The sequence below is a fragment of the Mustela erminea genome, chromosome 14 (genome assembly GCF_009829155.1).
Source record: "Mustela erminea isolate mMusErm1 chromosome 14, mMusErm1.Pri, whole genome shotgun sequence".
Classification (NCBI taxonomy): Eukaryota; Metazoa; Chordata; class Mammalia; order Carnivora; family Mustelidae; genus Mustela; species Mustela erminea.
Genome location: NC_045627.1, coordinates 68,372,357 through 68,398,845, shown reverse-complemented (window position 1 = coordinate 68,398,845; position 26,489 = coordinate 68,372,357). Strand labels below are relative to the sequence as shown.

The window sequence follows — 26,489 nt, the reverse complement described above, 5'->3', positions numbered from 1 at the left end:
AGCCCTGAATGGCGTGAAGAGATCACTAAGCCTCAAGGATTGCTGGGCATTCAGGAAAGGAACAGCCCCTCCGCGAGCCGCTCTGTCTCAGCAGGAGGCACAGAGGACTTATCAGCATCTGAATGGGAACTGGTGCCTGGAGAATCAATGAGATGGGATTGCTCAGAGAGCCTGGGAAGTGAGCAGAGAAAGGGAACCGATGAAAAGCTCTGAGAACAGCCCATATTGAAAGGGTGGGCAGAGGAAGAGCCCAGAGAGTAGGAGAGGAAGAAGAAGATGCCGGAGAGGTAGGAGGAGGAGCTGAAGCACACACTGTGAAAGGAGCAAAGCCCAGTGTGCTCAGGGATGCGCTGCAGCTAGAGACCCTGGGGCTGCAGAAGGGTCCGCTGAGTGAGTGATGGAGAGGTGTAGTCTGGACGGAAGTCAAAGACATCTTGATGAACTGGTGTAAGTACTTTCAATGGAGTAGACAAGGCAGAAGTCAGTCTCAGGTGGGTTAAAGAGAAGAAAATGAGAAAGTAGGATAAATAATACAGACAGTTTGGAGAGCCTGGGTGGATCAGTGGGTTAAACCTCTGCCTTCGCCTCAGGTCAGGATCTCAGGGTCCTCTGCCCAGTGGTGAGCCTGCTTCCCCCTCTATCTCTGCCTGCTGCTCTGCCTACCTGTGATGTCTCTCTCTGTGTGAAATAAATAAATAAAATCTTAAAAAGAAAGAACATAGATAGCTCTTAAGAAATCTGCTTGTGAACAAAAGATGGGACATTTATAGAGAGGAACATGGGGTTCAAAGAAATTTTTGTTTTCTTTTTTTGATTTAAGGAGAGTAGATATTTTAAAGTATTTCAATACTGATGGGAAGTCTAAAATAGGAATGAACATGCTGAAGACATAGGGGAAGAAGGCTAATAGGTAAAGCCAGTCCCTGAAAAGTTAGAAGGGATGGGACTGAGGGTTTGGATTGAGAAATTTGATACGGGCATGCAGTTGATTCTAATTTTCTTGGATGGTTCAATTTGATCACATTACTGTAAACATAATAGGCGCTCAATAAATTTGAGAGTCTCTTAGTTTCCTTGAGTTGGGTTCCCTCTGCCTGGAAATGTAGAGACTGCGATGAGGGGTTTTATGCAGGTAGTTTTGTTTTGTTTTGCTCAGTTTTCAGTGGGGGGCTGTTTTGTTTGTTTGCATTTGAGAAATGATCAATTTCTCAACAAAAGAAGGAATAAAAGAGGTAGAACTAGAAAGTAGGAAATGAGGGAGGAAAAGCCATCCCAAGGAGAGTTACTGAACTGGTAATTACTATGAGTAATAATAGTTCAGGCCCACAGGGGACCCTATGAAGACCCATGGAGAATGAGGCTCCGCATCGCCCTCCCGACATAGGAAGAGGCAAAATTAGCCCAGAAGAGCCTGACACCTTGGTACTTCAAGGTTTGTTTATCTCCACCACGATGGCAATAGGGTCTCTCGCAAGCATCTCATTTGGGAGAAATCAGCCCAAATCAGAAATCAGAACAAAAAGCAAGAGGTTCACAGTGCAGTAGAGGCACGGTGATATTAGGTCACCTCTGCTTCTGGGCTGGCAACTGAGCAAACATGAGCCAGAAGGACATGGGGTGCGACCTCTTCAACGCCAGGATCAACTAAACATCATGACTTACACTAATTTGTGGTTGTTCATGGAACTATTTCAAATACTAGTAGCATAAGGCCCTAAAATCATTGCCTGTATAGGAGATACATCCCAGCAACATGCTATTTAAAGAACTTCCATTAGTGCTGGCTGTTGAAAACACCTCACTTAAGATTCTGAAAGCGCTTCAAGAATATTCACCTGAAGATGTCTTTATTGAATTTCTTCTGAAGACAGTCTCTGCAACTCTTTCATTTTCCTTTAAACTCCTGTGTTGTAAATGTGTCCCTAATGATGAAATTGCTATTTATTTAACATTCAAATCTCTCCCATTAAGGCCAAATTAACATCATTTAAAATATTGCCAAATAGTTTTTCTTTGAATAATTACACTCTATTAATTTCTGCCTCAGGGCTTTTTTTCTGTCAGAAAGATAACTATTAGGGATACAGTAGACATGCCATAGAGACTTTGCTAACTCCCACTCTCTTGCCTAAACCAGGAACTTAAACTATCAACACCTGGGAGAGCTAGGGACCAACATCTACAAGAAGGCACTCAAGAGTCTTGAAAGAGAATTAAACCCCAGCATATCTACAGTTACATATCTATCATGAGAAGTTGGTTTCTCCGATAACTAGCACTATGGAAGGCATGTGGGAAGGTTTTATCACACACATATGTCGACACATGGGCTGAACCCATGAGTGATTACAAAATGAATTTGGGGAAAAGATTTCAAAATCCTTTCCATGACCGGCTTATAAAAACTCTTCAAAGAGAATGTGCATACACAGAAGTAGGGAGGCTGACTTTTGCATGTGGATTAATCTCTTGATTCTTGCATTTGATAGGGCTCTGTAGCTTTCAGAGGATTTCAAAGCCATTATCATCTCCCTTGATCCTCATAAAAACCTTTCAATTTAGGCAGGGCAAGGGGCATCCTTCCATTCTACAGAGATGAGGAAATTAGCATTCTCAAAGTCCCAAGTGAACTGTCCCGTGTTCCCTGGCTGGTAGGTGGCAGAACCCTATCACCCCAAGTGCGTAAGTTCAGGATCCTCTGCCCCACATCAGACCACCAGCTACTTGAGTCATAAACTGCCTGAGAGCAGGGACAACACCTTCCAGCCTGCCATGCTCCATAGTATCTGGCATACTTCTAGGACATCAAGAAATACCTGTTAACTAGCTACTAGTACTTATTAATTGCTAATACATCTAGAATACCTTTCAACTCCGAACAATAACAGCTTGTATCCGAATTACTGACTGAGCGGCTCCACTGTTAATACTAGAATCATCCCAGGAACCCGCTTCTGCATATCATTGCTCTGCCCACAGGATTCCTTGCTACAGAGGGGACACCTCTTTGGACTACATCTACACAACATTACCAGGAGCTGAAAGTGTGGATCTATACACTGATACTGGTCTAGTTGTGGATGTTAAGGATTGGGCAGAATGAGGATGGCATTCCCTTTGAATTTTCTGCTTTCTTCATGCCTCTGGAGTATTTTGTTTGTATTTTAACTATAGATCTGTTTTTTCTCTTGTGTTTTAGATATCTGTAATAGACCTGTATCATTTAGTACAATTGTACTCACAGTGAAACTCTGTTCAATGAGTAATGAATCTTTATTTCACTGAGGGCCACTTCCTGTGCCCTGAGGAAGGAATGAGGCCAGGCTCCACGTAGATCAGCAGGGACACACAATTCTCTTAAGATGACTTATTAGGGCTCTATTCATATTTCTTCATCACACTCCCTAATAGCCAGGGTATGAATCCTATCCCTGAAGGGATTGCATTGTTACCACTCTTGAACCACCTACTCTCCAGGATAATCACTAAAAAAGCTACTCCATAAGGAGAAAAGGCAGGATTTCCAACCCTCTTGGCTCAGAACACAGAAACCAACTTATCTCTATCCCCCTGCCCCTACAGAGGAAAGCAGATTTCTCTTTTATCCATGTGGAACGGAGACATTTCAGGCAGACACTTTCCCATTAAAACAAGGGCTCTTCTGGGAAGGATTAGCTCCTTTTGATTTCACTATGAAACCCCAGGCCCTGGGGCCCCCTGCATAGAAAAGGCATTGACAGATTAACAAATTTCACAGTGTTCTGTATATCTTCAGCTCAGCTGAAAGCAGGAGATCAAACATTTGGTCCCCTCAAGCAAAACCATCAAGATGACTGTATTTACCTCTTTGTCAACAGAACAATAAAAGGTGAGGCAGAACCTTTGGGGTCTCTCCTAAACTGTAGGAGCCATGTGAGTAGTAGATGGACCCTTCAAGCACACACAGGATACAGAATCAAAACTAATCATGTTTAGGAAAAAAGAAATAACTGGGCATGGGAGCTTTCCTTTAGAAGGACAAATTTTTTTGAGGGTGAATTTTTCATGCAAAATCAATGTCATGGGAAGTTTACTATGCAGAGGTTACTGGGTTTTTGGTTATTGAAACTTTAATCTCGAATGCATATGCATTTGTATATGGCTCACTCGTGGATAAATAAGTATGCCTTACACACATACATAATATTTATTAATTTCCAGAGAAAGAAAACGGAACTGCATGTCATCTGATTCCCTGGTGGTTCAGTTGTCTGCATGCAAAAACATCTGACCTTTGACCCATGGAACCAACTGTGCTACAGAAAGTCATCGGTTTTCAAACACATCTTAGCAGCAGATTGTTTTTGTCAAATGAGAAAGAACCCAGCAAACAAAAACTGAGTGACTCTATTTAAGGAGAGGTTAAGAATCTTTTTCAGTAGCTCCTGAAACAAGTTCCCTAACACTCAATGTAAATAAAACCTGCCAAAAATCACATTTGGCCAAAAAAAAAAAAAAAAAACCCTGTAAGAATGAGGGGATCAACTGGCATCCTTTCCTGTAAGATTTTTTTTTTTTTCCAGTTGTAGGTCTCTGATGGCACTAATAATAAGGGATATCAATACTTTACAAAACTAAAAAATTCAAATGGATAAAACCCTTAAAATTATGAAAAACCAAAGCCACCAGAGCCCTTTATGCCCACTCAGCTATTATTCAGCTGCTCAGATTGTAGGCAAAGAAGAAAATAATGTGGCTTTATAAGGTTCCCCTTTAAAAGCCAAATTCTGGAGTGACAGCAAGCATCCTTCAGAAAATACATAGTCCTCAGAGCCCAGCTCTGCCTTAGCAGTGCTCTCTGGGGATGTCTCCCATAAGGGCTGGGCTGGACATGAGCCTTGACACATTCTAGCTTCTTCTCTTGGGATCATTCTTCAGTAGACATTGGCAGGAGAGGTAGATACTACCTACTCTGATGCCCAGATGCCTTCCTTGTGCAGATATCAATCTGTGGGTTTAAACCCTGGAGGAGAAGCTACTATTGGTCTGAGGATTTTCTGCCCTCACAAAAGCCTTCTGAGGCAGCTTTATTTCAATGAACAGAATGAGGAATCCCTGCCTTTTCCTTGCTTTTGAGATGGACATTAATCATTGCAGTACAAATCTGACCTCCATAAAGCCATTTTTTTTTTTTTTTAGATTTTATTTATTTATTTGACAGACAGAGATCACAAGTAGGTGGAGAGGCAGGCAGAGAGAGAGGAGGAAGCAGGCTCCCCACTGAGCAGAGAGCCCCATGCAGGGCTTGATCCCAGGATCCCAAGACCATGACCCAAGCCAAAGACAGAGGCTTTAACCCACTAAGCACCTAGGCGTCCCCCCTTAAAGCCTTTCTTGAGCTCCAATTCAATTTTCAAAACTCAGATCCTCCAAAAAAGATTAAAAATTCACACTGGTTGCAGAAATTGCTCTGAGATGGCTTCCAATAATTTAAAAAAAAAAAAGCAATAAATAACAACAAAAAATAAATAGGAAAAGAAAGCAGCCACGTGATCACAAATGGCCAGTAGGAGAAAGGAAGGTGCTGCAATGGGCAAAAAATTAGTTCTGAGCTTCTCGGCCCTATAAAGGGGGAAACACAAAATTACCCAGATGGAAGGAAATAAAAAAGGCTCATCTCACCTAGACAATCTTCTACTTGATTTTCCTGCCACTTAATTCCCTCCCACAACTACACCTGTCCTTGGATAAAGGTCCCCAAGTATTAAGTTCTCTCACTTTCTTAACTTTATGCCTGCTTCTCTCCCACCTGGAATGATCTTTCTCCTTCACCTCCCTAACTGGGATTCCTAATCTCCCTTGACAGGAAGCTCGTATTAACCCGCCTCCCGAAGCTCTTCCTGCCTACTCCAAGAGCAACAGTGCTTTGCACTAATACAGCTCTCATCAAGCTACATTATAATTGTTTAGCTGTCTGTGTTCCCCACTGGGCTGATTGTATTTTAATATATTTAAATGAATGAATATAAAAAGGGTACTGAATTACATAATGGATAATTGTTGGACAGCAGTTTTATAAAAATGCAGAGACATTCCACATATGGTCATTTCTTATGCAGTGAACAATTGCCAATTACCCTAAGTTGTCTTATATTGTTAGTTGGAGAAACAAGATTCCCTTGCTTTAAAAAGATAACTTGCATTCCCTGAGAATAAGGATGGTGTCTTATCTTCTCAGTTCAGTTCCGTTCAACAAACATGTACTGAGAACCAGTCATTACACTATGCAAGAGAAACACTGATGTACGGTAAGGCATCGTCTTTTCCTCTTAAAGTTTACAGACCTGGCTGGCAAGACATAATACACACGGGTTAAGTAGTCAGCAAAGAAGTTTTGTGCTGCCCCAATTGAGGATGTCAAGGAAGATTTTCTATAGCTAGCAATGCTTAAGTTGAATCTAAGGATAAGTTTGTCTAATAAATGGACATTCCAAGCAGGTTTGTCATTCAAGAAAGGCATGTTAAGCAACAAATGACATCCTGTATGTATGGACACTGAACAGGCTTTTTTGTTTATGAAAGGGTAAAATATAATAAGGAAGGTATACAGGGAGCCATAGTGGCTAAAGAATTCCCATGAGGCTGATGGGAGTATGCAGGATACTAATATTAAGGAAATTAGATTTTAACCTACAGGTGGTGAACAGCCACTGGAGGCAGGAACATTGATCTTTGTTTTAAATAAATTACTTTGGAAGTAGTGCTGTGAGTGGACTGGGGGTGGGGGTTGCAGGTCAAGGAACAAGAAAATCAGTTAGGAAGATATTGCAACATTTCAGAAAATACATAATAAAGCTTTATAAACGGTTTTAAATAGCCAAGTAATAATGGTGCTTCCTTTTTTCCTCTCATAAATCACCCAGGAACAACAAGAAAAACAAGAACTAAAAGTACAAACTCTATTCTCAATGAAAATATAGCCCTGAAACACAATATATACATGGAAAGGAAGCCAAATTCAGTGAAGAACAAACAGGGAACAGACAGGCACCCAGGCAAAAATGCCTACAACTACAAATCATGGATCAAGTCAGAGAAATAGCATTCTCTAAAGAGACATTTCCCCAGGAACAAAACTAACAATCTATTATTTGAAACCAAAGGACTGTGTGCCCCAGGAATTGGCAGTGGGTCATTTCCAGGAACTCGGTGGTGATAAGAAGCTGGAGAGGTGTGGCCGGATAAAGAACAGCCAGGCACTTTTACCTTATGTGAAGGACCCTATCACACACAAACTATTGGGAGTTATATGGAACTTCACTGAGAAAAAAGGAAGATTTTTGTTATGCTGAAATAGAGCTCTGGTCCATCACCAAGAGGAACCTCCTCAGTCTGTCCAGGAAGAGCTCATGTTATGAAATAAATAAATAATGGTGAAAAACATAAAAAGAAAACAGCACAGGAATTATAAAATAATATGGCAAAATAAGAGAGGGTAAGGGACAGAAAAAATAAATAGCAGAAACAGAATAAAAACTGCTTCCATGAAGCAAACGAAAGTTGTGACCATACTGCTGATTAAGAATAATCTGTATGATGAGGAGATCACCTCTGTATGAGAAGAATTCAAAGTAGAAATACAAGAGCTAAGGGTAGCTATGTTGAGACAACATAAAGTCATAAAATATAAGCTATCAAAGTTCAGGAAATAAGTTCAACAATAACAGCAAAAAAAATGCAAAAAGAAGCCTGGACACTGCTAACTACTCATTCACGGACAATGTGGGTAAGATTTTTTTTTTTAATATCATTTTGCTTAGGGAATTAAAACATTAGAAGGGAAAAAATGATGACTCTCCTTTGCTTATCCTGTCTATTGTATACATCCTAAGTGTTTTAGAGGATGAGAACCAAAATAATGAAACTGAAATACAATATATATTTCAAAATATGTATCAGAAACTTTTGAGAAATTAAAAGGTAAGGGGAAATTGAACCAACTGAATGAGACTTACATTTCAGGAAAAGGAATTGACACAGTATGACCAACCACAAAACATATACTAACAAAGCAAATAGTATTCAAATATATATTTTTAAAAGGACTTTTAGGTATCAAAGGGCAAAAAAAAAAAAAACTTAGGACACCTAAAAGGGAAAATATCAGACTGGCCTGACATCATAAGATTCAATAAATTAATGGAGCAAAGTTCTCATGGAAATCAAATGACACACATATTTTATAGCCTAAAGGGAGAGACAAACATTTTCAACATTCAAAAACTTACCTTTCCTGAAAACTTTACTGAAGGAAAAACTGCAGACAACCAAGAAACAAATAGGAAAACTACAATAAAGGGCCTAGATTTACCTGTAAAACTAAAATCAAAATAAATGCAGGAATCATGGTTTACAGAAGTATATAAATGCTCTGAATGATTTAATTAACAAAACTGGAGTTGGATACAGGTCATAAACACAGGTTATTTTTTTCTATCTTTGTTCAGCCATGCTTCATAAAATATTTAAGTCTAACAGCATTATATTTTAAGTTTGAAAAGTAAACAAAGAGATAATATGACCGTCTAAAACCAGGGGAGGAATTTAAGAGAGAGGGGAGGAAAGAGAAATGCATGGAAATCTATTAGTTGTGTCACTGCTCATAGAGGAAATCAACAGATATTATCCAAAAGTTAGAAGATCTGCTGTTATATTCACAAAGTAGCTAGAACATGTATTCAAAATCATCAAAGAAACACAGTGTCAGAAAAGCAAGGAAAACATCATATAATGAATCTTTTTTTAAAGAAGCAATTTTAACTAAAGACTAAGCATACACTGTCAGAACTAAGACATATACTGATCAATGTGAAGGCAGGGACTCATTAGCTGCTGCTGGCCGAACGACACACATCTGTACCTGTCATGTGCGCAGTTGTCCATGTGTAACCCACGGACATGCTTTCACTTTATTTTAAACTTAGTCAACTGAGAGTTGCAAATAATCACATTTCATCTGTGTTTACTTAGTGATTGATGAAATTCCATGTTTTTCTCAAGAGTATTGGCCTTTTGCATTATTTGGGGGAATTGTTACTCCATGCTTCCCATCTCTCTCATGGTTTACAAAAAAAAAAAATCCTAAAACAGCCTTCCAGGTCCTGTGGGATCTAGTACCCTAGGTCTTCCTGTGGCTGTCTATAAACTCTGTGACAAGGTCTCCTTTACTCCTTCTTTCTCATCCCTAATATTAGAGTGCCCTGTGCCCTGCGGTCTTTGCATTGTTTTCTTTTCTGTCTGTACTTGCTCGTTTGGTGACTTCAATTTTGTAATTCAAAAATAACATGGATATGCTGACATCCTCCCAACGTATATCCCTCAGCCTTGGTCTCCTCATCACCTCTGCTCCTAAAGCCAGACTCCAATCTCTCCTGTTCACTCCATGTCCTCATGTGGGGATCAAGAAAGTACAGGGCCCAACACACCCAGCTCTATGTCCTGCTCTCACTGCTGACTTCTGCTGCCCACTCCTGGTTTGCCACTCACCAAATGAGTCCTTTTCAGGTCATCCTAAATAAAACAACAATACCTACTGATACCTAACATTCACATTCCTCATGAGTTTTCAGCCAGCCCATTATCATTACCTGACATATTCTGTAAATAGATAAATAGATAATAGAACAAGATAGATAGAAAGATAGAGAGCAACATTTCTATAGCATTGTTTTGGGACTTTACAGATGTAATTAACAAATAGAATCTGCCCAGCAACCCATGAAGTGAGAACTGTAATTACTCTCTTTTTATAGATGAGGCACAGCTCAAGGTCATGCAGCTGAAGTGGAGCCTGCAGAGGTTAGAATAATTCTTGGCCATTGGATTTCAAACTACAGGATCTCAACCACCACTCTTTATAGGCTTTCATATCTACATATATATAAAATATGCATATTTTATATATAATTACAAATACATATAACATGTATATTTATATATATTATATATATATTTCCCCCTCTCCCACTAGAATACAAACACCACTTGGGCAGGAACTTTATTATGTTCACTGTCTTAACCTCAGCTCCTAGAGCAAGGGCTTGAAATGTAGCCGGCAATCAATAAAACTTTATTGACTAATGGGAACTCATATCTTTCAAACAAAATAAAAATTGATGCTTATGAACGAAGAAACTACTACTGGCTTCCAGTCTAATAATAATAAAAGATATTTCAGAATAGTTAGGAAAAAAAAAACCCTGGATGTCTGCCTGCAGAGTTACAGAAAACTTCATGCAATAAAAGGAAAAATGAATTTTTTAAAAAATCTGAACATTTAAAAATTCTACATCATGTTTCCCAGAAACGATTCTGCCATGTTCATCATTATATACAGTATTAGCATTAAGGAAAGGGCAATCAGACTGGTAAATTCATAAATCATCTCTGTGCTTCTACCTTGAAAAAAAATTAAATATAGATAAAGAAATATAAAGCCTTAAACTGGGACCATGGCAATGCAAATGGAATGAAAGGAAACAGCTGAGAAATAAGTCAGGGTGGTAAGAACAGGAGCCTTGATTCACTGAATTTGGCGACATAGACAAACTTCTAGTTTTCTGCCTTGAGTGACCTGGTAGAGGGCAGTGCCACCAGTGTGTCAGGTTCAAGGGGGACATGCTGATTTTATTTTAGCCATACAACATCCAAGTTGAGATACCAGGATGACTATGAGACATAAAGATCTAAAGTACAGGGTAGAGGTCACCACTCCCTGACTCGAGAGTCATGGGAATATAGAGATGGTACTTAAGATCACAGGATCTCCCAGACAGTGAGTACCAGGTGCAGAGAGAAGCAAGCCAAGGGCCAAAGCTAGGAAAAACCAAGGGTTGTGCCTAACATTGTTTATTTTGCATTGTATATGCTCAATACATACTCATGATTAAGGAAACAATGGTGCCCATGACCTGCCAAGATTTAGGGAAAAAACAGTCTGAGATTCTGGCATTTACTTGAACTAAGAAATAGGGGGTTTCCTTTTTTTTTAAATTTTTTTAAATTTCTTTTCAGTGTTCCAGAATTCATTGTTTACATACCACACCCAGTGCTCTATGCAATATGTGCCCTCCATAATACCCACCACCAGGCTCACCCAACCCCCCACCCCTCTCTCCTCTAAAAACCTTCAGTTTGTTTCACAGTGTCCACAGTCTCTCATGGTTTGTCTCTCCCTCCAATTTCCCCCAACTCACTTCTCTCCATCTCCCCCATGTCCTCCATGTTATTATTTATGCTCCACAAGTAAGTGAAACCCTATGATAATTAACTCTCTCTGATTGACTTATTTCACTCAGCATAATGTCATCCAGTCCCGTCCATGTTGCTACAAAAGGTGGGTATTCATCCTTTCTGATGGAGGCATAATACTCCATAGTATTCATGGACCACATCTTCTTTATCCATTCGTCTGTTGAAGGGCATCTTGGTTCTTTCCACAGTTTAGTGACTGTGGCCATTGCTGCTGGTTTTCTTGAGCCAAAAAGACCTCTCTTTCCCTCCCTTTTTCAAGCTGGTTTTTGAGTGGCTGTTTACTTTTCCTACATTTTACAAGCCCTCAAAAGTCTATACAACTGATTTTTCAACAGAAGTAACCTCTCTGTCTACAATCTATCCATACAACAAGCAGTCACTGAGCACCCTGGATTTACAAAGGCTTCGTGTTAGGACCAAGGATGAGGAGTAAAATGTGGGTATAAAATATTGTCCCTATCCTCAGATGGTATAAAATACAATTGAGAAAGAGGACAAATCCACAAAGATTTAAGTAACAATTCCTAATAGTCCATGTGCTGGAGGACTGGCAGACAAGAAGAGCTGCAAGGGTTCAGAGGAAGAGAGGTAGCCCAGCTCAGGAGGAGTGGGGCAGAGCTGGACTAAGAGACCAGGAGTGGGGCAGAGAGTATCATTCAGGTGCTTAGGTCTGAGCAAACTCTTGGAGAGTCCAAAGATCAAGGTTTCTGTAGGAAACAGTTTGCAAAGGAATGGACAGCGGAAGGGTAGGAAGGCAGAGTGGGGGGAATTCAAAGCTTCAGTCGGAGGTCAGGTTCGGTTTCACACACACACACACACACACACACACACACACACACACACACTCACAGTCATTCAATGGAGAATCACCTTTCATTTTTTTCTCTTTTTTGCTCTTCTCTGCATCTCCTTCCAGAGAAACTCAAGACCTAACACAAAGCTGCCCTTGCTTGTCTATAAATGCGAGTCACACCTAGCTTTCTTTTTGAGTCAGAGTTTTTGGGAGTGTAGGATTTTAGATTTGGCACATATTAGGGAGTAGTTAGTGCTAGAAAGGGAGGGCAAAATTCAGTGAATTCTAGATTGTTCTAGAAAGAAAATCCTAGAGATGCCACATTTCTTGGGGATTCTCATTCCCAAGTTCGACAGGTCACTTTGGACAGAAATGGGTTGGAGCTTTGATAAACTAATTAAACCCAGATCCCATGGGAGATGTGGCTCTAAGTAACCTCCAAACCGTAGACTGAGTCCTACTCATTTCCAGACCCTTTTTGGTATAATAAAACAGCAACCCAACTGAGGATTCAGTGGGCCACTGAAGACCCCTCTACATATTACTGACACATAATCCCTTCTCCTTTCACCAGAAGTCTTGGATCCCCCCAGAGAACAGGTCACCAGAGCAGCAAATGAGGGACCACACCCCAGCCCATCTTCACAACCGCGGGAAAGCCACCCTCATTTTCCTGACATCACCTGAGCATCCCCTCTCTACCACTGACTGCATTTTCTGGACTCACCTGAATGAAGATATATTCATCCTGAACAACCAGGGAACTGATGTCAATGGAACGGGCGAAAGGCCCACTGCGAGTGGTCTCGGCACATTCCTGGATCCTGCAGGTGAGGTAGTGAGCATCTGAAACAGGAGAGCAACACTTAGATACAAGGGCATATGGTGACAAAGTTCTCATCAGCACCCAAGGCTCTACCTCACAGGAAAGCAACGATGCAGCTTAAAACAACAAGATTTCATTCATGTTCACACGAGTTATAATAATTTTTAAAATGGCAAAGTCTAGATGAGGCGTGGAGTAGGGAAAGAGTTAATCTTACATCCTACTCGCAAAGGGGTAAACTGGTATAGTTTTTTGGAAGAACAAATTGGAAATATCTATCAGAATTTTAAATGCGCATATCTTATACCACCAATTCTAAAGCAAGCAATGTCTTTTAGAGAAATACTAATATATTTTCCCAAAGAGTCAAGGGCAAAGATGCTCATTGTGGCATTGTTCACAGCAGTGAAAAATCAGAAACAAGCTAAATGTCCCTGAACATTTCAAGAAAGCAAGGTGCACATATTACAGAGGGCTAGCTGCAATTAAAAGAAGTAGGTAGAAACACATTCACATGCTGATTTCTCTAAGATCCCTGGTCCTTTTCAAGTAACCTTTGACAAATTATTTGCCAATATGATAGCATGATAGAACTCAAGTCCCCAAGAAGCTTTGTCTTTATAAATGTATAGGTTTGTGCCATAGTGCATAGAAAAAAGGTTTGGGGTTTTTTGGTTTTTTTTTTTTGGAAAGATTTTATCTATCTATCTATCTATCTATCTACCTATTTGAAAGAGAGAGAGAGATCAGGGGGAAAGCAGAGGGAAAGAATCTCAAGCAGACTCTACGCTGAGCACAGAGCCCAACTCAGGACTCAATCCCATAACCCCAAGATCATGTCCTAAGCTTAAATCAAGAGTCAGGTGCCTAACCCACTGAGCTACCACCCAGGCGCTTCTGTGCATAGTAGAAAGTTTTAAAGGAACCCATTAAAAATTAGCTATGATTACTTGTGGAGGAAAAGAAAGGACTTGAGGAGGTAGTATTGAAGTGGGACCTTTGCTTTTTATATTATATACACCTTTATGGTTTTTACAGCAAGAATGTATTCACCTATTACCTGCATAAAATCTATAAAACTTGTATGATTACTTGTCAAATCTTCTGAAAATCTCAGCAGGTGAACAGCCCCTCAAGCAACCTAGGAACATGATAGCAGAAGCTGTAGCTGAATCTTTGACTATAAAATGGGTTTTGATTCTGATAGCAGGGCCATCCCAGAAAGGCACTCCGCTCAGTTGTTTGCTCCTTAAGGAAGAAGTACAGGTGAGTCTCTGTGAAGACACCTGCGTGTACACTGGCTTTTAAAATAGTTTTAATTGAACAGTATTTAAAAATAGTAAATGACCAAAATTAAAAGTTAGGAATCATGTTAGTATTAAAAGCAGAGAGGTCTTCGTTATCACCTAAAACTACGTTCATTACTATATGTATCTCAAGCGACTGTAACCTGGGATGTGTGCCCAGGTGTGCCCAGGTGTCACAAGCTACAGTGGAGGGGGCTCAGGGGAAGCAGAGATAAAGGCAAAAGGCTTAACTAAGCAAAAACCTGTGACAATTGAGTTTAAACCATGAGTACACTTTAAATTATCTCTGTTGATCTTTAACTAATTAATTTACTGGTGGCTTCACTGCATCTTTCCTGTGTGCACACAATGTCCTGGGGTTGCGCAGTATCAGGAATACAGCGGTGAGCGAGACAAGGGCCACTGCTGACTCGGAGAGGGATCATCACATCACCTGTCGCCAGCTGTTACACACATTCGTTTATACAGATGGTGCTGCTTTAACAAGGAAACATATTTGGGTAAGAAATGAATTTATTATGGGCTACATTGTGACTTCCTGAGCGTCCAGAGCTGAACACAGTCTATTTTTGTTGCTATTTTTACTCAGATCACGTCAAACATCCACCTCCTTCTCTCCGTCTGCGTTCGTATCCCCTGACCACGAGCGCAAGCCTCTTCATTTTACTTCTCTCCACATGCCATATACCGCAGACGGTTCCTAGCCCTGACAGTTCTGTCCTGAAGTGCTTCCAGAGTCTCTCCCCTTCTCTCCACAAGCCCTGCTGCTTGCCTGGGATGAGACCTTCTCATCCGCGTGGCCCTGTTGCGTCTGTCTCACGACTAGCCTGCATGTGTGTGACGGACTGGAAACCGGACAGGCTCGAGGCAAGGAGCCAGAGTCATCTCTAAAACCCAAACCTGAGCTCATCTCTCCTGGCTTCCAAACAGTTCTGAAGGCCCTGGGACAAAGCCCAGACATCTTGCTATAGAACGGAAGGCTTTTTACAAGAAGCCTAATAAAATCAAATGCCCAAGGAGCCAGACAAATCATGTGTAGGAATAAAATGAGCTGGATGAATATGACAGATGGCAGCTGGCGCACGGCCTCGGTGTCAGGGGTCACTGAGGAGCGCTGGTGACTGCAGCAAAACGGCCAACACAGACTTTTGAAAGAGAAGCGGCTGCTCAGGGTCCATTTATTGTTGACATGCAGGAATAAGACATTCTGTGTTTTATAAATCCACTGTCCTTATTTTTTTAAGGTGAAATTTCCTGATCTAAAAAAAAAAAAAAAGGACAGCTAGGGGCATCTGGGTGGCTCAGTTGGTTAAGTGTCCCACTCTCGCTTTTGGCTGAGGTCATGATCTCAGGGTTGTGGGATCAAACCCCACACCGTGCTCAGTGCAGAGCTGGCTTGTCCCTTTCACTCTGCTCCTCCCCGGATCGTGTGCACTTGCTCTCTCTCACTTTCTTTCTCTCTCAGACAAATAACATCTTGAAAAAATGAACAGCTATTTTAAATCAAAACAGGGTGCAGTTCAAACACCAAAAAGCCAAACAAAACAAGCTGCCACAGGAGCCACTCATTCCCCATCTCTATCTGTAATTTTGTTCCTCCCTACCTCTCTGGAGAAGAGACAGACCCTCTCCCCACCTTTCCTGACCTGTTAGCAAGACCAGCTTGTTCGCCATTCTGTACGTACAGCCTACACATGCCGTCCTCTTTGTCTCCGTTCACAGAAAGAGCCAGGAGTGGCCAGGCTTTCCACTTCTGGCTGAGAGGACAAAGGAAGGCAAGGAGCCCAGGCTGGGCAGGGCAGCCCATTGCCTGCCACCAGGAATACTCTTGGACCCACAAAGCCAGAGTAATTTTCTCCTCGAATAAGGCACTAAAACCCAGCAAAAAGCTATAGTAAACACATATGAGGAAACCACAAGTGTTGACATGACAACTTGCTTCTTTCTTGCCAGCCAACGTCCCAGAAAGCTCCTTACACCACGAATCAAAGGTACACATAGGAAGACATCTGCTTGTCCCCGCCTCCCCACAACAGGCTCATTTTCCCCTGTCTATTTCCTATTCACTCTCACATTTGGACACTTTGAAAAAAAAGAACCAAGTGTATTCAAGGCCACCCCAAACAAAATCAAAACCTACCTAAACCTTGGCCCACAGCAAGTGAGCTATTGTGCCAAACCCATCTTACTTCTTGGCTCTTCCCCTGCTTGCTACTGCCCAGCATGAAACGAAAGGTCCAATTTAACAGGAAAGCAGCTCTAAAATGAATTTTTCAAATCCACTTAAAATTCAGGGGCCTTGCAGTCTTTAGCTAGACTCAGAAGTCTCAATGCTTTTATTTTTCAAAACACAGAGACATGATAGTAAGCATAATGGCACCCACTGCCTGGTGAGAACATAGAATGTGGGGGATGGGAGAGTAAATTAGCAGGTAGACCTGACCACCAGATGGAAGTGATTGAGGGTGACAAGGGACTATGGGTGTCAAAGGTGAGAAGGGGACACCAAGAACCTCACATTTGTGAAAGTTCTCAAATTTGGGCTTTGGACATTATCATGATATGAGGCCAGATACAGCCATGGACATTCAAAGATGAAACTGAAAGATACTTGTCATTTCACTTGAATTCCAAACTAGGCTTCTAACACTTGTGGCCTTTTCATTTGCTTTTAATAAAAACACCAGATGCATGATAAAATGACAGAAGGCCAGATCTCTTGAGCATAGCATGATGTTTCAGAGCAAGACTTCTGAAGCTAGAATGGGCTGAGTTCAAGTCCTGAACCTGCTTCTTGTTGGTCACCCTTGACTAAGTAGCACAGCTCTTCACAAGTCAACATCTGCCTCCAAGAACTGTCATCATGATTAAATAAGATCATGTAAGAAAAATGCTTAGCACATTGTTGGATACATTTTAAGAGATTAATGAATGTTATCCCTCTGTTATTATGAAAAGAGAAGGAAATTTAACACTCGGCATCTCTCATACCTTCAAATAATAACAGGCAATGTTCTGTTTGACTATGGAGAATCAAAAGGTCATATTACAGGTTGTATTAGGAAAGTCATATTCTGAAATTATACCACTGTTTAATTTCTTGAAGTACTTTGGGTGTGCAGATAAGAAAAAGACAAAAACAAAAACATGTCTGAGCTCAAATAACCAAGGAGTTAAAGGAGGAAGCAGCCTTTGTGTTCAGCTAAGGTGGAGAAGTATAGTACATGAGAAGGGAATGCCTGGAAAGGGAGTAAAAACTACACATGGTCTTTTAGGTAGGCAAAGCTCATGGAAAGCACTATATAATCACATGTTAATGGATTAACTTTGACTAATCCATATTCTGAACTTTTATTTTCTATCCTCTCCTTTGAAATGTTTTCAAATGAAAAACTAGAAAGACCAGATTGAATGAAGAACTCATTTGGATACCTCTGTAAGAAAATTAGAGAGTGATTTCCCCAGTGGTTGAGAGTCAATCATTACCCTGATGATTAATGTATTTCTAAATGTCAGATGTCTTCCTAGTGTGTCTCAAAGAGCTGGTGTATTCACTGCTCCACTTACAAGAGTTAAAAGTCAAAAGCTTTGTTCCCTGCAAGCAAATAGAGGGATCTACTCAGTAACTTTAGAAATATCTGGCCCTGCTGGAACTAGCTCTAGCACTGGAAGACAATTTAGGGATGGTGCTGTAAGGGCCTATTCAGCCAGAGTGGCCCCACCCCGGTTGAACTGCCATTTTGTTGTAAAACTTAAATTGACCTTGCCCCCCCCCCAAGGGGAACTTACTTAAAAACAAGTCCCAGAAACCAGTCCCAGGTAACAAAATCCAAATACAAGGGTGGGTCAGGCCAGGTGGAGGTATTCAATCAGTGGGGGCGCAACCTGTCTCCTAGCTACCAAGGAGTATGGGCCCTGCCCTTTGGGCACCTTTTGGGTGCCAATTCTGAATAAGGTGATAGGCTGGTTCAAATGTCTACTAGGGTAATTCAATTGGTCACCTAGCATGACTGTGCAGCTTTCTCTGTGTGTTACAATTTAATTGGCCAACTGTGTGGGGCCAGGCCCAACCACATGGCCTTTGCTCTATAAAAGTTAGTCTGGAAAGCAGGGAGGGGTCTCCTCTCTGTAAGGGGCGGACCCGACTAGTTTGTTGGACAGTTGGTTTGATTCTTGATGCTTGGCGTGAAATAAAGCTTTGCTTGACTTTCACTTTGTATCAATCTCACTCCTTTAATCACGGACCCATTATTGGGGTACCCATTTTGGGGGGACCCAAAAGTGTGAACGTTTCCCTAGTGTATCCAGTCTCCATGCCTTCCCACGTAGCAGATGCTGAGCCAAAGGTCTCATATAGTGAAAAGAGGTGGTCTTTGATTCATTCTTTTTTGTAGTGGGTCAAGGTGTACATGAAACTTTAGGTGTCAGGCAGTCCCTGAAGTTCCAGGAAGCAGAGAACATTCTCAGAAGAATCCCACACCAGGGAAAGAAACAGAATATTCCCAAGTGAACATTGTCTTGAGGTCTGCATTGGACAGAGGAAGATCTGAGAACATGTACAGAAAATATGCACAGAGAGAATGAAGGAGATAATCTGGCATCTTTCACCTTCTTTTCTTCCTAAGGAACTATATTTTTGCCAGGAGTTCTATAAGGCCAAGGGAGGCAGTCTCAAACTTCACCCAACCAGCAAGGCAAACTTTTCATCCATTTACATCCAGCATTTCTCTCTGTCAAACTTTTCCAAAAGGGTCACACCTCCTTAGAAGCATGAATAGAGTCTTAGTCATCTTTGTTTGTCTCCTAAGCTAACTTTATAAAGCCTCAGTAAATGCTAGTTAATTGAATTGATTTACATTAAAAACCTAAACTTTTTTGTTATGTTGAATGATACTGTGACTTGTGGTAATGGTTTACCTTTGAGATTACTAAATATTCAAATTCTCCTAGCCATCTTGCCTCTTACCACTTCAGAGAAAACTTTCCATGAATCATTCAACTTCCATCCCTTTAGGTAATATACATTTTGTCAAAATTTGAAGAAGTGCATTAAAATTATGAATGAAAAGCAAATCAGCTCCTTAGATCTCTTAGAGAAATACTCAGGTGCTATTTATTTTGAATAATAACATTAACTCTCTGATGAAAATAAGAACAAACAAACAGATTCCAGGAAACTTTGAAAAGTCATTTAGCTACCATAAGCCTCTATCACTGATTACAGTGACAATGACATAGATGATGCCAATGTGGCAATAATGAGAATGATGCAGATGACAGTGATGACGACTGTAATGATGATACTGATGATAATGGTGACAATTATGATGACAGATGATGACTGTGATGATGACAATGATGATAAAGACAACAATGATGACGATGGAGAAAATAAGAACTAATATTTTTGAATGCTCACTGTGTCTTCCAGTATTGCAGGATCTACACGTATTAACTGATTCAATTGTGGCAACAATGCCATAAGGAGTTAAAATTTTTACCATCCCCATTTAATAGATGAGTAAACTAAGGCACAACAATTAAGTGATTTGCCTGAGTTCCACAGTTTCTAGGAAATGACAGAGCTGGGATTGATACACAGGCATACTGACACCAGAACTAGTGATCCCAACCATTACGTATTTGAACCAAAAAAAATCAGTCTGGGATGCCTGGGTGGCTCAGTCAGTTAAGCATCTGCCTTCAGCTCAGGTCATGATCCCAGGGTCCTGGAATTGAGTCCCACATCAGGCACCTTGTTCAGTAGAGAGCCTGCTTCTCCCTCTGCCTGCTGTTCCCCCGGGGTTGTGCTTGTGCGTTCTCTCCCTCATTAAAAACTTCATTTTATTATTTTTAGAACACCAAAATTCCTTACCATCAAGGATGGTATGTGAGGATTTCATTATAAAATGATTATTTTTTAATTATTATCTTATGTGGGGCACCTGGGTGGCCTAGTCATTAAGTGTCTGCCTTTGGTTCAGGTCATGATCCCAGAGTCCTGGGATCAAAACATGCATCAGCCTCCTTGTTCAATGGGAAGCCTGTTTCTCCCTCTCCCACTCTCCCTTCTTATAGTTTCTCTCTCTCTCTCTGTCAAGTAAATAAGCAAAATATTTTTAAAAAAATTTTTTTAAATAAATAAATAAATAATTATTTTAGTCACCATACAGTACAGTGTTAGATTTGATGTAGTGTTCTATGATTCATTGGTTGTATATAAAAGCCAGTGCTCCATGCAATTCGTGCCCTCCTTAATACCCACCACTGGGCTAATCCATTCCTCCACGCCCCTCCCCTCTAAAACCTTCAGTTTGTTTTCTGGAATCCACAGTCTCTCATGGTTCAACTCCCCCTCTGATTGCCACCTCCTCATTTTTCATTTCCTTCTCCTCATCTCCTCCATGCTATTCCTTGTGTTCCATAAATAAGGGAAACCATATGATAATTGACATTCTCTGCTGACTTACTTCACTTAGCATAATCTCCTCCAATCCCATCCATGTTGATGCAAATGTTGGGTATTCATTCTTTCTGATGGCTGCGTAATATTCCATTGTATATATGGACAATATCTTCTTTATCCATTTGTCTGTGGAAAGGCATTCAGCTCCTTCTACAGTTTGGCTACAGTAGACATTGCTACTATGAACACTGGGGTGCATGTGGCCCTTCTTTTCACTACATCTTTATTGTTGGGGTAAATACCCAGTAGTGCAATTTCTGGGTCATAGGGTAGCTCTATTTTTATCTTTCTAAGGTACCTCCATACTGTTTTCCAAAGTGGCTGTACCAAAAACAGTGTAAGAGGGTTCCCCTTTCTCCACACTTCTCCAACATTTATTGTTTCTTGCCTTGTCAATTTTTCCCATTCTAACTGGTGTAAAGGGGTATCTCAATGTGGTTTTCATTTGAATTTCCCTGATGGCTAATGATGTTGATCATTTTTTTCATGTGTCTGTTAGCCATTTGTATGTCTTCTTTGGAGAAGTGTCTATTCATGTCTTCTGCCCCATATTTGACTTGGTTATCTGATTTTTGGGGAGTTGAGTTTGAGAAGTTCTTTCTAGATCCTGGATATCAGCACTTTATCTGTAGTGTAATTTGCAAATATCTTCTCCCTTCCATGAGTTGCCTCCTTGTTTTGTTGACTGTTTCCTTTGCTGTGCAGAAGGGTTTTTATCTTGATGAGGTCCCAAAAGTTCATTTTCATTTTTGTTCCCCATGCCTTTGGAGACATGTCTTGAAAGAAGTTGCTCATGTCAAAGAGGTTACTGCCTATGTTCTCCTCTGGGATTTTGATGGATTCCTGTCTCACATTGAGGTCCCTCATGCATTTAGAGTTTATCTTTGTTTCATTCTTCTGTATACAGTTGTCCAATTTTCCTAGCACCATTTATTGAAGAGACTGTCTTTTTTCCCACTGGATATTTTTTCCCGATTTGTAGATTAGTTGACCATAACGTTGAGGAGTGTTCATATTTGGGCTCTCTATTCTGTTCCATTGATCTATGTCTTTTGTTGTGCCAGTACCATGCTGTCTTGGTGATCACAGCTTTGTAATATAGCTTAAAATCAGGCAACGTGATGCCCCAGCTTTGTTTTTCTTTTTCAGCATTTCCTTGGTGATTCAGTCTTTTCTTGCTCCTTACAAATTTTAGGATTGTTTGGTCCAGCACTTTGAAAATGTGTATTCTTCTAATCCATGAGCATGGAATGTTTTTCCATCTTTTTGCATCCTCTTCAATTTCTTTCGTAAGTGTTCTGTATTTTCTAGAGTATAGATCCTTTACCTCTTTGGTTAGGTTTACGCCAAGGAATCTTACGGGTTTTGGTGCTATTGTAAATGGAATCAATTCCCTAATTCCTCTTTCTACAGTTACATTGTTAGTGTGTAGGAAAGGTACTGATTTCTGTACATTGATTTTGTATCCTGCCACATTACTGAGTTACTGTATGAGTTCCAGTAATTTGGGGAGTGGAGACTTTTGGGTTTTCCACATAAAGTGTCATGTCATCTCCAAAGAGAGAGAGAGTTTAACTTCTTAGTTGCCAATTTGAATACATTTTATTTCTTTTTCTTGACTGATTGCTGTTGCTAAGACTTCCATCACTATGTTGAACAATAGTGGGAGACTGGGCATCCTTTTCATCTGATCTTGTCATCCTGATCTTAATGGGGAAGCTTTTCCCATTGAGAATGATATTCGCTGTGGGTTTTTCATAGATGGATTTTATGAAGTTGAAGAATGTTCCCTTGATCCCTATACTTTGAAGAGTTATAATGAGGAAAGGATGCTGTATTTTGTCAAATGCTTTTTCTGCATCAACTGAGAGGGTCATGTGGTTCTTCTCTCTTCTCTTATTGATTTATCCTATCACATTGCTTGATTTGCAAATGTTGAACCACACTTGCATCCCAGGGATAAATCCCACCTAGTCGTGATGGATAATCCTTTTAATGTACTGTTGGATCTTATTGGCTAGGATCTTGTTAGAATTTTGGCATCCATGTTCATCAGGGATTTTGGTCTGAAATGCTCCTTTTAGATGGGGTCTTTGCCTGGTTTTGGGATCAAGGTAATGCTGGCTCATAGAATGAGTTTGGAAGTTTCCCATCTGTTTCTATTTTTTGAAACAGCTTCAGGAGAACAGGTATTATTTCTTCTTTGCCTGTTTAGTAGAATTGCCCAGGGAATCCATCAGGCCCTGGACTCTTGGGGTTTTTGGAGGTTTTTGATCACTGCCTCAATCTCATTACTGGTTATTGCTCTATTCAGTTTGTCAATTTCTTCCTGTTTCAGTCTTGGTAGTTTATAGGTTTACAATAATGCATCCATTTCTTCTAGATTGCTTAATTTACTGGCATATAGTTGTTGATAATAATCTCTAATAAGTATTTCTATTTCTTTGGTGTTAGTTGTGATCTCTCTCCTTCCATTCATAATTTTTTCAGTTTGGATCCTTTCTCTTTTCTTTTGGATAAGTCTGGCCACTGGTTTATTGATCTTATCAATTCTTTCAAAGAACCAGCCTCTAGTTTTGATGATGTGTTCTACTATATTTTTGGTTTCTAATTCATTGATCTCTGCTCTAATCTAAATTATTTCCCTTTTTGTGCATGAGTGAGGCTTAAATTTGTTGTTGATTCTCCAGCTCTTTAAGGTGTAAAGATGGTTTGTGTACTTGGGATTTTTCTAGGCTTTTAAGTGAGCTTCGGATGTCTATGTATTTCCCCCCATAGGACCTCGTTGGCCATATCCCATAGATTTTTGGACCAGTGTGTTTTCATTCTCAGTGGTTTCCATGATTTTTAAATTCTTCTTTGACTTACTGGTTGACACAAACATTCTTGAGCAGGATGGTCTTTAGCTTCCAAGTGTTTGAATTTCTCCTATACTTTTTCTTGTGATTGAACTCCAGTTTCAAAGCACTGTGGTCTGAGAATATGCAGGGAATAATCTCAATCTTTTGGTATTGGTTGAGACCAGATTTGTGACCCAGTATGTGGTCTATTCTGGAGAAAGTTCCATGTGTACATGAGAAGAATGAATATTCTGTTGTTTTAGGGTGGAATGTTCTGTATATATCTCTGAAGTCCATCTGCTCCAGTGTCTCAAAGCTCTTTTCTTCGTTAATTTTCTGCTGAGATGATCTGCCTATTGCCAAGAGTGGAGTGTTGACGTCACCTAGCATATTAGCATATTATTATTAATATATCTCTTTATTTTGGTAACAGTTGGCTTATGTAGTTGGCTGCTCTATGTTTACATCTATGTTAGATCCTCTTATTGTATGGACCCTTTAAGAATGATATTGTGTCCTTCTGTATCTCTAACTACAGTCTTTAGCTTAAAATCTAATTTGTCTGATATGAGAATTGCTACCCCAGCTTTCTTTTGAGGTCTGTTAGCATGAAAAATGGTCCTCTATACCTTCACTTTCAGTCTGGATGTATCTTTAGGTTCAAAATGAGTCTCTTATAAACAGCATATGGATAGGTCATGTCTTCTTATCCAGTCTTCAACTCTGTTCCATTTCATGGGAGCATTTAGGTTATTCATATTGAGAGTGATTATTGAAAGATACAATTTTATTGTCATGATGTTGCCTTTGAAGTCTTTGTTTCTATAGATTGTCTCTGTTGATTTCTTTTCTGTATCACCCTTGAGTCTTTCTCCTTTTGTAGAACCCCCCTTAATATTTCTTGCAGGGCCAGCTTCATGGTCACATATTCTTTCAGTTTCTACCAGTCTTGGAAGCTCCTTGTCACTCCATCATTCTGAATGAGAGCCCTGCTGAATAAAGTATCCTTGGCTGCATGTTCCTCTCATTTAGTATCCTGGACAGGTCTGACAATTTTCTGATGTTCTTCCCTCTCTACGTAAGAAATCTCTTCTCCCTCACCGCTTTCAAGAATGTTTCCTTGGATCAAAGATTAGCATAGTGTACTCTTATATGTCTTGGCATTGGTCTGTTCTCATTGATCTTGGGAGAGGTCCTCTCTACCTCTTGGACATAAATGTTTGTTTCCTTCCCCAGATTATGGAAGTTCTCAGCTACAATTTGCTAAAATGTACCTTCTAGACCTCTCTCTCCACCCCCTCAGAGATCCTAATAGTTTTGATATTGGAATGTTTCCTTGAGTCACTAATCTCTCTCAGTTGGATTCCTTGGTTTTTAATTTGTTTTTCCCATGCCACCTCTCTTTCCTTCTTTTCTATCATCTTATTCTCTGGCTCACTGATTTGTTCTTCTGCCTTGTTTATCCTGACAATCAGAGTATCCAGCTTAGATTGCATTTCATTCATAGCATTTTTAAATTTGGCCTGATTAGATCTCATTTCTGCCCTTAGAGATGGCCATATTGCCATTAATATTTTTCTCAAGCCTAGATATTACCTTGATAATTGTTATTCTGAAGTCTATTTCTGACATCTTGGTTATACCCGTATTCATTAGTTCTGTGGCAGAGGTCACATTTTCTGGTTCTTCCTTTTGTTGGGGGTTCCTCCTCTTAGTCATTCTGTTGAGGGGTGGTTGAGGCAATGTAGAGTACATATTATTGACCACAACCCAAGCAAGATGCACCTACTTTATAGAGACCGTCAACCTCTTGTTCTTCTAGCCTGTCTTCTGGGTAAGTGCCTGTTGCACTGTTACTTAGGCAACCTTGTTTGGCCAAGTTGCCCTGCCCCCCATGGTGGTAGGGGGGGCAGGGGGGAGATGGGCTCAGTGAAAACCAGTTTTGGTGGGCTTTTGTCCTCCATTGGCTTTCCCTGGTGGCTTTCCATGTCTCTTCCAACAGTCAGAGCAGAAGTGACTATATCCAACCCTCTGTCCCAGATAGAGAGATCACTGTCTGCTCTTCACTGAGCTCTCCAGGCCACACCGTCTCTACTTCTGTCTGTGCTGCTAAAAACCGCATCTTACTGGGTTCTGCACCCCACCACAGCAGCAAGATCCTTCCAGGTCCAGGCACGACTCTGCCTTTTGTGCTTCTAAAACCACCAGCTGCCTGGTTCACCCACGTGCCCTTGTACCTTCAGGTTTCAGTCTGGGGGACTGCCCTAAAGTCCTTTCCCTACCACTACTGGTCTGTGAGTCTATGCCCATTCCCTGGCATGGGAGGTTTTTGTGCTCCTACACAAGAACTGGGAGGCTCCTTCCCCCATCCTTTTATCTTCTGATATCTATCTCTTTATAAGCCAATATTCTATGTGTCTAGAACCCGAAGTTTAGGCTGCAGATTAATAGTTTTGCCTTGTGCACCACACCCATTTGATTACTTACGACTCCCTGGGTATGTTAAGAAATGCTGGGCTTTATCTCAGCTCAGTGAGAAAGTGCAGTGATGGATTAATGACAGGTGATGATGACACCAGGACAAGAAATAGTGGCATATGTACTCCAAATTTTGATTCTAGAAATTTCTAGGGTGCCTGGATGTCAAAAACTTTCTGTTTATATCCAGGTTCACTTATTATAGTGTCCTTATGATACATCCAAATGGTCTATGTTTGAGAATTTATAATGAAGAAAAACTCATTACTTTACATTGCAGCCCCTGGCATTCTGGGGTACTTTTTAAAAAAGATTTTATTTACTTACTAATTAATTAATTAATTAATTAATTAATAGAGCACAAGCAGGGGCAAAAAAAGACAGAAGATCTCCAGCAGACTCCATACTGAGGGTAGAGCTTGACCTCATCACCCTGAGATCATGGCCTGAGCTGAAATCAAGAGTTGGATACTTAACAGACTGAGCC

The 26,489-nt window shown here is 40.5% G+C and overlaps 1 protein-coding gene and 1 long non-coding RNA gene across 4 annotated transcripts in view; one reads left to right on the top strand and one right to left on the bottom strand.

Moving 5' to 3' along the window:
• SORCS3 (sortilin related VPS10 domain containing receptor 3) overlaps window positions 1–26,489 on the bottom strand; it is a 593,475-nt gene that overhangs the window by 134,028 nt on the left and 432,958 nt on the right. For all 3 annotated transcript variants that reach the window (XM_032313389.1, XM_032313390.1, XM_032313391.1), the window contains one exon: window positions 12,813–12,931. In XM_032313389.1, coding sequence (XP_032169280.1) covers window positions 12,813–12,931 — 119 coding nt within the window. The remainder of the gene's footprint in view (window positions 1–12,812; window positions 12,932–26,489) is intronic.
• LOC116573322 overlaps window positions 1–26,489 on the top strand; it is a 34,415-nt gene that overhangs the window by 2,512 nt on the left and 5,414 nt on the right. Inside the window, exons 2-4 of the long non-coding RNA XR_004278706.1 lie at window positions 6,903–7,765; window positions 12,660–12,915; window positions 14,122–14,177. This is a non-coding gene — a long non-coding RNA (uncharacterized LOC116573322). The remainder of the gene's footprint in view (window positions 1–6,902; window positions 7,766–12,659; window positions 12,916–14,121; window positions 14,178–26,489) is intronic.